General features: G+C 42.1%; 2 protein-coding genes and 1 long non-coding RNA gene across 12 annotated transcripts; all 3 read right to left on the bottom strand.

Annotated features, from left to right (window-relative positions):
• Positions 1-3099: 3099 nt before the first annotated feature.
• Positions 3100-3992, bottom strand: LOC112846544 (P2Y purinoceptor 14-like). Its single transcript, XM_025906135.1, has 2 exons — positions 3924-3992; positions 3100-3744 (listed from the first exon to the last, which is right to left on the bottom strand). Exons 1-2 carry the CDS (start codon positions 3971-3973, stop codon positions 3150-3152), a joined length of 645 nt encoding a protein of 214 aa, XP_025761920.1. The 5' UTR covers positions 3974-3992; the 3' UTR covers positions 3100-3149.
• Positions 3993-4060: 68 nt separating this feature from the next.
• Positions 4061-6212, bottom strand: LOC109201138 (uncharacterized). Its single transcript, XR_002061144.2, has 3 exons — positions 5400-6212; positions 4289-4403; positions 4061-4183 (listed from the first exon to the last, which is right to left on the bottom strand). It is a non-coding gene; the product is annotated as an uncharacterized LOC109201138 (long non-coding RNA).
• A 1022-nt stretch (positions 6213-7234) lies between these two features.
• Positions 7235-14679, bottom strand: LOC102079319 (P2Y purinoceptor 14). Of its 10 annotated transcripts, none has more exons than XM_025906108.1 (4): positions 11285-12431; positions 10609-10696; positions 10302-10504; positions 7235-10119 (listed from the first exon to the last, which is right to left on the bottom strand). In XM_025906108.1, exons 1-4 carry the CDS (start codon positions 11392-11394, stop codon positions 9480-9482), a joined length of 1041 nt encoding a protein of 346 aa, XP_025761893.1. In that variant the 5' UTR covers positions 11395-12431; the 3' UTR covers positions 7235-9479. The 10 variants fall into 10 exon arrangements, with proteins under 10 accessions (XP_025761893.1, XP_025761891.1, XP_025761897.1 ...); XM_025906106.1 differs by having other exon boundaries at positions 10302-10561; XM_025906112.1 differs by lacking the exon at positions 11285-12431 and adding an exon at positions 14171-14679 and having other exon boundaries at positions 7236-10119.
• Between the last annotated feature and the right edge of the window lie 529 nt (positions 14680-15208).

Genomic DNA, 15208 nt, shown 5'->3' on the forward strand with positions numbered 1-15208 from the left:
AGCGACCTGTTCTCATCCTTTGTCCATGAATGCCTACTTGTTTTTGTTTGTTTTTGTTATTTTTATGATAACACGATGTACAAAATAAACACTGTATATATGTACTCAGGTCTGCGGCCTTGAGGGACCAGTTAGGGACCACTCACTGGACACCAGTGCTTGGACAGGTAGACTCCTTCAGTGAGGCAAGGACAACGTTTGGCTTACAGATCTGTAAACCCAAATCCAGAACCATGGGCTGTGTGTTTTGTTAAAACAAATACAAATGATAGAATGAGGAAAAGTTAATTAATGCATTAGATCGATCACATTTAAACTCATAAAAAGGTTTTTGAGGACAGTTTTATACGAATGAAAGGACATTTTCTAGTGGATTCAAACTCAATAATTCCTCCATTTTGTTCTGTCCTAAATGTTGACTTCCCCAGTTTATGAGAAAAAAAGATCACATCAGCTGGTCCACAACATCACAGTACCATGAATAAAACTGCTTCCTCCCTTAGTTTCAAATTAAAAGTGTTGTGAAAGAGACCCAGCAGGAAGTGTGCAGTTTGGTAGAGCGATCTGTCTATGAAACATAGGCCTAGTGTTAAAAATAAAACATCACTGAGCTGCACTTGTGGCACTTTGTTTTAATGATTAGATTTATCAGTTGTTTTTCTCATAACCAGCCAGCTACTGACATATATGATTATATTTGATTTATTTATTTATTCTTTCTTTCTTTATTTATTTATTATATTTATGGTCAGATTCTTCCCTTAAACCCCTCTAACCACATTCTCCCAACACAAAAAATCAAGCCATTTCTTTTCTTCTTCTTTTCTCTTTTACTCAGTAGAGTGTTGACTCCAGTCAGACCAGTGTTCCAGTCCAGGTTTTCTCTATGTTTCTGTAGGTGGTGCAGACTGTTTCATAAATAAGGAGGGAGGATGAGTCAAGATCTCAGAAGGTTGCAGGAAGTAAACCAAGACAACCACTTTGCCAGTTTAGCTGAGATGATCCATTTATCTTCAGTGCTCATCCTATGACTCCTCAGCTCACATCTGGTTTATGGACGTGTTTAATATTGGAGGAACAAATCAATGAATGGGTGTGTATGTGGATTTTCATAAGCATTGGTCACACAATCACATACTATTGTTTTCAAAAGGTAACAAATGCATATATCTTGTTTTGTGTTAAAGTCTAAGGCCAAAGATATTACAGAGCAAATCTAAAAATACTTTTAATCAGCAGTTCGAAAAGTTCTTCACTTAAACAGCAGCCAATCAGAAAAAAGCTGCAAACCACAGGAAGGAAGAGAACTCTGGCCTCCTTCATGACACTCAGAGATCTTAAACTTTCAAACCACTTCCTGAGCTTAAACTGAACGTTGTTACAGATCATATGATAAAAAAAGAGCGTGAGAATTTAGTGGAGTGATACCACAAAGTAGCCTAAATATGATCCACAGAAAAAATCAAGTCATACTCAACACTAAAATACACCAGCTCAGGTTATTAGATGCAGTGTGATTTCTGGTCATTTCTGTGTTGGGCTGCTTCAGCCACTGTATTTATTTTAGCTGATATTTTTCAGATGAGGTTTAATTTTGTTTTGCTTTGTTTATTTATGTAAATAAAACTCTGGTTGAGATAATACAGCACAGATGCCCCATGAAGCATCATTTAAAAAAACTAAATGTTAGTAAGTGTCACCAGGTTCCTGCAGCTCTATGATCATCTTTCTTGTTCATAAATAACAACAGATATTTAAACACAAGGTACCAAACAGACACACTCTTTGTAACACTAGATGCACTTTATTATTAGCTCTGCGATGAGAAATCTTGCTGCAGCAGAAGCAGTAGGAAGTAGCTGCTGTGGTTATACGTGCACATCATACAAACATATAAATAGATGCTCTAATGCATTACTGTTGTCCTGTCTATGTAACTGATAAAGTGAAGTTAAAGAGTTTTATACAGATATTAACTATCCCGTGAGGACTGATTAGATCATGAGCTCACTCAAGAGTAGGGATGGGTACCGGTGTCCGGTGCCATGGTGGCACCAGTTCTGACATAAACGGCAGTAACCAGACCGAAAAGCAGCGCACATTTCGGTGCTTTATTTTTCTGAGATGTCATACACTTTGGATTCGAGCCAATCATTTTACCTTTGCAAGCGTAGTAGGCGGGCCCAGGTACGTACGTTCTTTTAGAGCAGAGCTACAGATTAAAAATGCTCAAGGCGAAGCGGTTAAAGTCTGGCTGTACTTCACAGCAAAAGATGCAAACTCAGCAGCCTGCAACAAGTGCTTTAAGGTGATACTGTGATACTGTCAAAGGAGGTAACACCTCAAATCTGATGAAACACCTGACGACGCATAGCGTTTTTTTAAGCCGAGAAATGCACCGCATTTGATAGGTGCCTGTTATCGGACCCGGAGTTAGCAACATCCCCCAAAAACCGGAAGAGGAGAGTCCTGGCCCCTAGCCCTGCCAGTGTAACAGAAATGATGAGGATGATGATGGCAGCAGCAGCCGTTCTCCTCTGCGTGAGTAGCTTCATGTTGAGACAGCTAAAGACAGCTGAACATGAGAGGTTTTTGGACCAATTTTGTGTTCTCCATTCTTTAAGCACAGGTTTGAGCACCGTTTAAGCACCGGCACCGTTTCAAAAGTACCGGTTTGATACTGATATCGGATCAAACCTAAACGATACCCATCCCTACTCAAGACTATTAGTTTGAACTATGAATCTGGTTGTGTGGAGGCCACAGCTTATCTTTGTATTATTACATAGTAATGATGATGTAAAGTGCATTTGATTACATTTAATTGACGTGATTTTAATGAGAAAAATGATTTTTGATTTTGTGTTACATCAGCAGGATATGAGAACACCCTAAAGGCTGAATAGACAAAAGCTGACACATGAACACTGATGTTGTTTGTGTGGGAGTGGGTTTGTGCTGAGATCAGCCTTCTATTGATCTCTGAGCTCAGTACAAACTCCTGTGGTTTATGAGGACTTGGGATCCATGACACTGGTTTCACTGAACTAAAATGTCAAACTTTTCCTTAAAGCTCATTGGTTTAACTTGTTGCTGTAACAATGTCCACCCTCTCTCTTGCTCCTGCTCTTGCTATTCTTGTTTGCTTGTTAGATGTTGGTCCCCATTGATACAATCCTCTGGCTCACTTGAGCCCAAAAAGTCTTACAGAGGAAAAAGTAAACAAGAGGGTCCAGACAGATGTTGAAAATTGACACCATGGTGGCCACTTCCTCCAAGTAGAACAATACCCGACCCGCAGAGCAACTGGTCCACAGAAAAGTAAAGGGAAGGCGAACCAGATTATAGGGCACAAAACAAACACAGAAGATGCTGACCAGCACCAACATGTTTCTGCGAGAATTCACCAGTTTCTCAGCATTGGAGGAGGCCAGCTGCCTCTGCTGTGCCTGCAACACCCTGCGGGAAATGCCGTAGTAGAAGAAGACCAGGGATATGAAGACTAAGAGAAAGATGATGGCACAGATGGTGTGGATGATTTTGAAGAACAGGTTGATTGATGCACTGAAGAGGGGCTCACATCGGCTGGGGGTAAAAGTCAGAGCTTTCTGGGTGATGAAAAAGAGGATGCTATAAGTAACTGATGGAGCCAGGAGACAAACCCAGGTGACCATGGAGATGATGTGGGCAGCTCGTACTGACTGCAGGACATGGGCTCCTGAAGGATGGACGATTTTCAGATACCTGGAGAGACAAGACAGAGGAGACAGTAGATAATTTCACGAATCAGTCACAATGGTACCAAATTTGCAAAGGTCATTATCAAGTTAAAATGAGATGTCTACACATTCATTGGGAATGCAGAGTTTTTAGTCATTAACACTGTCATTAACTGTAGTGGGAAATCAGTAAAGGTCCCTCACCTGTTGGCAGCGATATAACACATGAATATGATGCTGGCATACATGTTCATGTAGAACGCAGAAGCTCCAAAGCTGCAGTAGACCTTTTGAATTATGAATGACTTGCTACCATAGTTAGCGATGCGCAGCGGCAGAGAGAGGCAGAGCAGGAAGTCAGCAGCTGTCAGGTTCTTCAGGTAGACCATCAAACTGCTTGATGCCTGCTGCTGAGCTTGACCAATGTAAAACTTTAGGATGAAGCCATTGAGGAGTAAACCTACCTGAATATGACACAGAAAGGATGAGGAGAACATCACTTCGGTACATACAGTACTTTGCGAACCTTAAAGCAATTTCTGACACAGCGCTGAAGATTAGAAACTTACCAGAAACACCAGACTGTAGACCAGTACAAAGAAAGTGTTGAGTGATGGGACAACTGGATCACAGGTCTGGTTGAAAGATGAAGTCATATTTGTTGGGTCAGCCATGTTTCTTGAGCTGAAAAAAAAATCCACTTTATTCTCTCTTTGAATGGATTTACCATCATAGTCTAATTTTATTGTTAAAAAAACAAAAGCAAACTAATTTTAAATATTGTTTTGAGCTCTACTGCATCTCTCTTTGAGACAGTAATTTTAATACATGGAGCTTTCTGGAGGAGTTTGCTGACAGTTTCACTAAATTCAGTTCACAACAGTTATCTCAGGTTGCTTTCTATATGATGCACCCTACAGTCTTGCAGCATTAAAATCAAAGTTGAGAGCTTAACATGCAAGTATAGAAATCATTAGTGATGTCATCTTTCATGTACAGTTTATATTTATGGAAGCAAAAATGAATCACTTCCTCTCACAAGTCTAATCATAACAATCATTTCAACATGGACCAAGACGTGGGAGTGGTAGCAATCCACAATTCTTTACTCTGAACATTACAAGGTATCATGTATAACAACATATAACTGGTTATAATCCTGTCTGCATATATCCAGGTCTACAACATGTTCTTCTTATCAAGAGCTTGTAACATGGGATTGCTGCACAGTCTGTTATATAATCTGTCTGATATATAAAGCGTGTCTATACAGATGATACAGTCACTTTCACTTATGGGACAGAATCAGAGCAAGGAGGTGTTAAGTAGTTACATATGTTGGACAAAGTTTCATACTGGCATTTCATTTGTGTTTCACCCAGAAGTGTAAACAAAAGTTGTATCCAAATATTTATGATCAGCAGAAAGCATGCCAACAAGAGGAAAGTGAAACCAGTAGCTGTATCTCCTCAGTGATTTCCTCAGGAAATACCAAATATTAAATTATTGGATCTTAGATTTTAATGTTGAACACTGGCAGAGGCCACGTGTAATGCTGATGCAGCTGTGTAGAGTATTTCGATTCCCCATGTCAGTAGTCGCTAAAAGTGATCTTTTAAGCTAAGCATGAAATATGTAGAAGTACAAACAATTTAAGGATGATCAACCAGCAAGACTCACCTTTGCTTCTGCAGTTTTCAGTGAGCAAGAAAAGCTGCTTGAGTAGTTATGCCCATCTGGTTTAACAGTATTGCTGCACATCAGGAAACACACAGTGATCACACCACTAACAGGCACTCTGACTTATTTCCTGCTCGCCTTCCCTGCTAAACCGGGCCAACATGTTTCTAATACAGGCATGCAGTTTTCTGATCAGTTGTTATAAACAGGTTGTCTAAATATTACTTGTGTCATGTGTTTGTTCTATTTTTCTCAGATGACCTCATGATGAGAATGAGGACCTAAGCACACACAAAATGGTGTGAAGGCGTGTGTTAAAGAAAGCGAGCCTTTATTATTGGCTGGACACAACACTACAAAGTAAACGGGGAACTGACAACACTAAAGAAAAGCTAAACTGGAAACAGCTAAACTAAAGAACATATAGAACAAAGAAACATAACTAAAACCTGAAGCAAGAACATGGAGCCTGAGACATGAAACATGAAGGAAACACAGATGATCAGACGAAGAACAGAGGTAAACACACATAATAAATACACACGAAGGGAAAATGAGGAAATGGGAAGGAGACACAGTAAAAGCAGAATAAGCACAAACATCAAACCAGGGACACTAGACACAACACAAGAAACACAGGAGGCAGAGGGAACACCTAAACACTGGAAATAGTTAACAAATAACCAGGAAACAAGATCAAATTGTGAATATTAATAAACACAAACATAACCACGGAGTCACTAGACTCCAGACCATGACAGTTTGATGTTATCTTCTATTTTAACTGCATCAGTCATCCATCTAAACCATCCACAGCAGCTCCATCATCATCTTCCTTGTGATCCTTATCTGTCTTTTTTTTTTTACTAAAACACATATTTTGCAGGATGTTGCTGGCACAGCAGTGGCAGAGGCCCCTCTGGCTTTTGGGTGAGATTTAAAGTCAGTGCCATAAATGTCAGTCTTCATGAAGATCTATATGATAGTTAAATCAATACAAACACACTCCCACATAGACAGCATCAGTGTTACTGTTGCTATTTTGTTACTGCAGCCGATCAGCTCACAGTGTCACCCTGTATATTATCTATTCCTCGTTCTCTTGCACTGGTGTTAGGTGCTACATTGCAGGTTGATTACTGGTGGGTCTTCTCTCTGCTATAATTAAACTGGTTTCCTGTGCTCATTGATTCATTCGTCTTTCCTGGAGTTTGCTGCTCTCACTCGACAAGCAGTCGACCAATTTACTTGTCACCCTGCAGTGGCAATGCAGTAGTCTTCAGAGGTTACCTGAGTTTAATTACTGATCGACTACACCCAGTGAGTTTTGGATAAAGGTGTCTGAGATGCACCAAAACGGGGTCAGCAGCAGCAACTGAGCTGGTCTGGAGGCCGACCGTGGGGCCAGTGGGGCCAGCGGCTCAGTGCTTGGCAAGTGGTTAGCAATAGCTTGACAACCACAGGATGTGCAGGACCATAGCCACCCTCAGAGCAGGAACAGGCAGAGGAGATGGTACAGGGGTGGCTTTAGAAAAAACAAAACATTTATGCAGTTGCAGGCTTTGCCTCTGTGGAGTACGAAACACAGGAAGATTAGCTTCATGGATATTTAGTTTATGGATTAGAGAGTCCCCATGACTGAGTCTCATCCTTAAATCAGCAGGATCACACACAGTTGACTCAGGGGTTTTACCAGGCTTGCAAACATTTACTGTGGACACCAACTCAGATAACACAGGGTGAGACAACTCAGGCTCAGTCACAGGAAGTGTAGCATTAGCCAGCTCGCAAACACTGTGCAGCTTCTTGAACATCCACATTGACTGGGTCAGACAGAACACTGGGAGTATAACCTGAATTTGCTGGTTGAGAAACACTAAAACTACTGGAGATAATGTCAGGTGTAAACTGGAGACTGAGTCACTATAAATAATGTAGTTTAAGCCCAAATATTCAGTCTCTGAGTTAGCCGATTTACCACACAAAGTCACTTTCTAACTGTGAACAGCACTGAAGTCATAATTAAGATCTGGTGGAACTTTTAATAAACATTCATCTTTAATATTACACAGCTTCATTTTAGTGCTATAGCTCCAGTGTCCTCTCAGAGATGGACACCCTGAGCAGCAACTGGGAGCAGCCAGCAGATGGCAGCACACCTCCAAAATTGGTTATGCTCATTGGAACTGTGAAACCCCAACCCAACAGAGGGCTAAGAGCATAATTACGTGCTTCCTGTTCAGGACACATTTAAAAGTCAAAAATAAAAGTCTACTTATAAGCTTGATCATTTAGTCTGCTATGGAAAAATTAATGCAGAACCAGAATCTAGAACAATATCTGAGCTGGCCACTGGGACCCTTAAGTTCCCAGGACTCTGATAGAGGACCCAAGCTGAAAGCAAAAAAAAACACATCCCGCAGTGCAAGCTGGGATTTTTATAGATATAAGTGTATAATGTACTAAAATAGCTGAGGGGCTTTAGTGTTTGGGCCAGGGGACTACGCCACTGAGGAATTTTCAACATTTGTCTCTTATAAACATACAGGCTCAGGAGGAAGAGCAGGTCTTCTAGCAATTATAATGTAGGTGGATCCGATCGAATGTTAGATAAGGTGCTTAGATTAATTTAAAAAAAAAACGTTGTATGAATTTGTGTGTGACTGGCTAAATGAGGCATGTAGTTAAAAGTGCTTTGAGTGTTCAGATAGAGAAGAAAAGCACTCTATAAGTGGCGAACCCAAAGTTAAAATCTGAAAGTACTTCCCTTAAACAACTGCCAATCAGAAAAAAGCCTCAAACCACAAGAAGTCTGAGAACTCCGGCCTCCTTCATGACACTCGAGGTCTTAGATTTTCAAACTGCTTCCTGTTCTCACACTGAACGTTTACACACGGCTCAGTGTGGTTGTTCTTCTAGGTGTTACGATAAAGTTTAATGTCTAGCTGTTGATGAAAAGAGGATTTACAGATTTTATCACTGCAGCTATATTTGTTCATAACTATCAACAGAAGAGCAAAGATAACGCATATTTCACCACAATGTACAGGACAGACACACACTTTCCCACAGCTATACACACTCTATTATTAGTTTTGTGTTGAGAAATCTGACTGTAGCCTCAGCCATCGGTTCAGTGGAAACAGTAGGAGGAAGTAGCTGCTGTGTTATACATGCACAACATGAAACAAAACAAACCATGAAACATACAGAAGCACAGCAGCCATATTGTTCAGGGTTGTCTGTGCCTCCCAGTGCTTGTATATCTGTGGAGCCTGAGGTCGAATAAATCTGAGACCTGATTTTTAAAACAGTTTGGTTTGTTGCAATGTTGGAGCTGTATTAATGACATTGATGATATTTCTAAGTGTTCTATAGTCTAAAAAACTGAGGGTTAAAAGTTCTCCGCTTCTGATCAGTTCAGCTCAGCTTCACATGTCATGTTGTTGATGTACACATAAATACAGCACGAAAATAAAAAACCTTTAGATTATTTTCTACAGTATCTAAAGAGAATGTAACTGATAATAAGACATTTACATCTGCAAACATGCTATTATTGCTGCAGGTAGCTACAAGTGTTGACATATAGTCAGTCTGTGACACAGATTAACGACACAATCCAGGTCACAAAGAACAACGCTCGTTTTACTCTCAAACAAACACTAAAGAACAACATGGTGATCATTTATCAGCTCCAGGTTTTGGAAAAAAACAACTGAAAGAAAGTAAACAAGATATAAAATGTGATTATTTAAGCTACATGTTAGCGTGGGGTGGAAAGAAGGAGGTTAAAAATGAGCCATGTGTGAAGCAGTGATGTTGAGCTACCGTGCATCCAGAGAGTGTTCACAGCGCGTCACTTGGTCCACGTTTTGTCATGTTACAGTCTCATTCCAGAATGATTCATTTTCTTTTCATCTCAAAATTAATGTGAAAAAATAGCTCATAATGACAAAGTGAAAAATATTTTGTTTTCTATTTTAGAAAATATATTGAAAATTAAAAAAAAGTGATCATGATGTCATCACCCCATGAAATGTTGAGTTGAGCCTCATATTGATGTCTGAGCTCTTTTCTTTACAGCTCATTGGTTTGGCTTGTTGCTGCTCTCACTCTCCTGGTTTGTTTGTTTGGATCGTTGACTCTCCAGGATGCCTTTCTCACGTGGGCCCGAAAAGTCTTACAGAGGAAAAAATAAACAAGAGGGTCCAGACAGACGTTGAAAACTGACACCATGGTGGCTGCCTCCTTCAGGTAGTATAAGAGCTGGCCCACAGAGCTCTTCCACAGAAAAGCATAGGGAAGTCGAACCAGGTGATAGGGCACAAAACAAACACAGAAGATGCTGACCAGCACTAAGATGTTCCTGCGAGACTTCACCAGCTTCTCAGAGCCAGAGGAGGCCAGCTGCCTCTGCTGTGCCTGCAACACCCTGCGGGAGGTGCTGTAGTAGAAGAAGACCAGGGATATGAAGACTAAGAGGAAGATGATGGTGCAACTGATCTGGAACGTTTTATGAAGGACGCTGAATGATGTACTGAAGAGGGGCCCACAGTACCCAGATTGAGAGGTCAGAGGTTTGTGAGTTTTGAAAAACATAATGTTGTAGGTGATTGTTGGAGCCAGAAGAAAAACCCAGGTGACCGTGGAGACGATGTGGGCAGTCCTTACTGTCTGCAGGATGTGAGTTCCTAAAGGATGGATGATCTTTAGATACCTGGAGAGAGAAAAGAGGCAGTAGACAACTTTGCCAAACAAGTCAGTGGTGCCAAATCTGCAGAGGTCACTGTTAAGGTGAAACTAAATATTCATGTTCTTGCCAAAAGTACAGAGTTTAAGAGTGTAATTAAACAAAAATCTTGTTTTAACATTGTCATGAACTCAGTAAACTTTCCTTACCTGTTAACAGCGATGTACCCCATGAAAAGGATGCTGGTGTACATGTTGAGGTACAGGGAAGTAGCTCCAATGCTGCAGTGGACTCTGTGCAAAATGGCAGAGCTGCTGGCATAGTGGGTTATCCGCAGTGGCAAACAGAGGCAGAGCAGGAAGTCAGCAGCTGTCAGGTTTTTCAGGTAGACCATCAAGCTGCTGGATGCCTGCTGCTGAGTTTGAGAAATGTGAAACTTTAAGATGAAGCCATTGATGAGTAAACCCACCTGAAGAGACACAGAGAGGATGTAGACAAGAGGAATTTCAAACATACCAGAAACAGCAGACTGTAGACCAGCATAAAGAAAGGGTTGACTGATGGGACAACTGGATCACAGGTATGGTTGACAGATGAAGTCATACTGAAAAATAAATATAATTCACAGAGATACTTTACACATTAAGAGGAGCTGCCTTCATTCAGTTCAAAGTTACTGAATGTGTTTAAGGATGATTGCTGTACTTCCTCATTATCATGCCTTTATTAAAACTCATCGGAAAGCTTTCAGTTCTGTTATGACCCCCTCTGCTAAGGGCCAGAGGGAGAGTAACATAAACGAGCCCTTACACAGGAATCAAACAGAAACATGGATTTTACTACCAATTTTACAACTGCAAACTGTCAAGGCTGGGCACAACAAGCCACTGGGCAACATTAAATACCCACAGAAAGGAAATAAGACAAAAGGGCACTCTAGATAGCTGAACGAGGCTCGAGGAAGGGAGGAAAAATAACTCAATACAATAAACCCTACACAGCTAACCTCCCCGGAACAAACAAGTGGGACAGGACAGTGCTCGGCTTTACACACACAGTTTAATTAGCAGGCATTCTCAGACCGCGCTCTCAGTCAAAAGAGGCCACACCAAATGACAGCTCATCAGTCTTTTATAGACACAGGTGAGCTCAATCGTCCTGGTGTTCCACAGGGTTTCAGCCAGCCAATCACCTGCAAGGGCTGACACTTGGATTTGCCTGGAGGAAAACATGTCGCCTCATATATTCCAAAACCCTAGGCCAAACCCTGTTGCGAATGTCTAGGTTGTATTCTTGCAGCATCAGAGCCCATCACATGACGTGTTGGTTGTGGTTAAAAATCCAAGCAAGGAAAATTGTGATCAGTATACACTGTAGGAGGTATACATGAAAGTCCTGAAGAGCCAGGAACAGTGCCAACGCCTCCTTTTCAATAGTTAAGTAATTTACCAGAAATCCAGTAAATTTACGGGAGTAGTAGCACACGGGGTGGTCCACGCCCTGCAATAACACTGCCACAGCTCCCACAGCACTGGCATCCACTTCCAATTTGAACAGTCGTGTTAAATCCAGTGCAGCTAACACGGGGGTAGACACAGCAGAGACTTTGCAGCTTCAAAGGCATTTTGGCGCTTCATTTGTCCATAAAAATTCAACCTTGGGGCTGAACTGGCCCGTTAATGGCTGGACCACAGTGGAGAAATTTCTACAGAAATTTCATTGGTTTCTTCAGTTTCTTTCTGCATCAGCAAACGCTTGGTGGAGTTTACGCAGTAGGGATGCTGTTTGATGGGTTTAGCATCCTGAACATCTATATCTTTTCTCTTTTCTCTAGTCTTGGTGGACCTGTTTTGTGTCTCAAAGTCACCCTCATCATCTGGCACCATGTCAGTCTGTGTTTGTCTCTCTACTCTTGTTTTGGTCTCAAACTTCACCAGTCTTTGTTTCTGTACTTTCCCCGTCTGGGTCGTAGACCATATAAGCTGGACTGTTCTTGTCATATCCAACAAAAATTCCTTTCTCACACCTTGAGTCTAGTTTTCTCTTGTTCTGCCTGTAGACATAACACACTGACCCAAATGTCTGCATCCTGGAAAGGTTTGGCCTTCTTCCTGTCAGCATTAAATATGGTGTCTGTTCTGTGCTTCTGTTAAAGCATCTGTTCCTCACTACAGCTGCTGTTTGCACTGCGTAAGTCCACAACTCTTTGGGTAACTCTTTCTCTATTAACATACACCTGGCCATATCAAAAAGTGTGCGCCAATTACATTCAGCAGTACCATTTTGGTGGGGTGAGTATGGTGCTGAGGTCTCATGCCTGATTCCATTTTTACTAAGGAGTGCCTTTTGTCTGTTTATTCTGTTGGTTTTTGGTGTTTGCCCTTTTTGCCCGTCCCTCTTCTCAGCTGTTTTTCTTTCCCTCTTTCTTTCCCTCAGTCAAGTCTGTCCCGTATTCAGCAAGTGAAAATAAAATAAAATAAACAATAAAAGGTGAATCAAATGGACCATTACGGCAAGGCTGGGATGGTCAATTTGGTAAAGTTAATCCGTTGGGCATCTTTCTTTGCCTTTAGACAATAATTCTGATGGCAAAAGAGCCAAACGGGACAGGGAAAAAAAAAAAAAAGGAGTGCCTGATACTCATTTCCCATAAACTCTGTTCCATTGTCAGACCTGATACATTTAACCTGCCCAAATGGGGCCGTATCAGCCAAAAACTTCTGTGTTGCTTTTGCTGTGTCACTCTTATTTTTCAGAAAATACACAAACACTGCACTGGAATAGTCATCAGTGAATGATAGTGCAAATCTATATCCATCTCTGGACGCTGGGTCTACTGGTCCAGCTAGATCTGGGTGTACCAGCTCTAAGGCGGTTTTGGCTCGTGCATCAGGGTCCCTGTTTCTAGTTTGAATGAACTTTCCCTGTGTGCACACTTCACAATGCAAGACAGATTTATCTGTTTTCCCTTTGATTGCCATACCATCAACAACACCCTGTAATTTCAGATTGTCATCATAATTACAGTGGCCAAGAATTTCATGCCATGTTTGCATGTCATAGCAACCCTTACACTGGTCTTTACCTTCAGTGTTTACTGTTTGCAGGTAGTACAGTCTGTTGTATTCATATATTGGGAACCTTGTACCGTCTTTGTGTTGCAGGGTGTCTTTTCCTTGCTTGAAGATCACAGTAGCTCCATTTGAGGTAGCTGCTTTCACAGAGAAGATGTCTTGTGGATATGATGGGATGTACAGTGCCTGTTTCAAGGTTGTTTTGTGGCACTGCCCCCTGCTGTCCATCAAGCAAAACTCTGCCTCCCCTCTTTGCTCTGCTCTCCAGTGCACTTAGTGCTGTCAGCCAACTCTACGTAGTGTGTCTTGGGCTGGAAACTGTCGTCGAATCTCCTGAACTTCGTTATATCTGTAACAATATGCGAAGTTGCCCCTGTGTCCACCATCAGACCCTTTTTGTTGACGCCATGCTCTGACTGGAACGCTGCATCCTCGCTGCTTACCCGGAATGCGTAGTCTTTGCTACCCGACTCCTCAGAAACTTTCCGTGCGTTGTCCTGCCGCCCTTTCCGTCTGCAGGTTGAGTCCCGATGGGTGGTGCTTTTACACTCGCTACACCACTGCTTGCGTTGACACGTCCTGGCTTTGTGTCCCTTTAGTCCGCATCTGAAACACACTGTCTGCATTGCCGGCCCCACGGTCATTCGATTTTTCAAAAGTGGGTTTGTCGCTCGGTCGCGCACGTGCTTTCATGACATTGTCATCTGACGCTGCAGCAGACATTTTCTCTGTGTCTTCATAGCTTCGCAGTTTAGTTTTAAATTCAGCAAAAGTCACTTCAACTTCACTTTGTGTGACATGGATCGCAAACGGTTTGAATTATACTGGCAGCTCCTTCAAAACCATTGCTACCAATAGCCCATCACTCAAAGTTTCTCCAGCATTTCTCAGGGCTGTGATTGTTGTCTCTGCTCGTATCACATAGTCAGTCACACTCTCACTGCTGGACTTTGGGAGCGAAGTGAGTTCTGTATACAGGCTAATTATACGAGGCTTCCCTTTACCTGCATGATAGTTTCTTAGAATCCCCAGCGCCTTCCGTCCATCATCCGCTGCTTCTCGCATAAGAAGAGACAAACCTTTGTCAACCAGAAACTGGATCAGCTCCGCGTAGGCCTCTGCATTCTTTGCTCTGTGTTCTTCTCCCTCCGCGTCGGTAGGCTGCTTCAAAATAATGTCTCTTAAACCTTGCAAACGAAGGTGGCCCAAAAATTTTGTCTCCAATAGTTCGTAATTCTTTTTGTCTCCATCAAAAACTAGCCGAGCCCAACGGCTATTTGACTCAGCGGCTCGTCGGCTCATGCCGTTAGCATGGTATGCTAATCCTCACTGAGCACGCTGTACGTTGTGACGTTTCTCTCGGTGGCAAAAACACAAAACACATCTTTTTGGAAAATTTCTTAGCTCTCTAGGCCCATAACCTGTTAGCAGAGATATGAAAATGCGCAGGAAAATCTGACGTGCATGGCAAACTTCACCGACGATACTTAGCAGAGGTTCCCAAAGTGTAGGGCCCGCCCCCTAAGGGGGCGCAGAGCCATTGCAGGGGGGCGCGGTATGAAAAGAAAAAAAAAAAGAGCGCTTGGACACTGTGGACAGGTTTTTGACGGGGCTCCCACATAAACGCAAAGCAGGAGATGAAGCATCGCCAAATATGTTTCCAAACCAACTTCCTTCCAAGCCAAAGACTAGAAAATATTGTAACGATGGTTAAATGTTATTTTACAGTGACATGTTGGTTATCTCTGCACACTGTTGTTATTTCTTTAAGATACATGTTTGGTTGTGCTGCAGGAAAAAGGGAGTTAATGTGTGCAGGAAGGGGAGGGGGGTCTGTGTGGTTGTGTGTGACTGTGCGGGGCTGAAGTGAGGTGGTATGAGAGCACTCTCCCCGGAGTTTACGGCCTGTTTGCCTGTCACCGAATAAACGGACAAACTGAGACCAAAACGTCTGGTTCTTGAGAACGTTACAATATGGTGAAGCATATCTTCCCTTTGGCTTCACCTGCACAAGTGCCAAGGTAGGTCTCCCCTGCAAAATT

This window comes from Oreochromis niloticus, linkage group LG3 (genome assembly GCF_001858045.2).
Source record: "Oreochromis niloticus isolate F11D_XX linkage group LG3, O_niloticus_UMD_NMBU, whole genome shotgun sequence".
In the NCBI taxonomy this organism is placed as follows: domain Eukaryota; kingdom Metazoa; phylum Chordata; class Actinopteri; order Cichliformes; family Cichlidae; genus Oreochromis; species Oreochromis niloticus.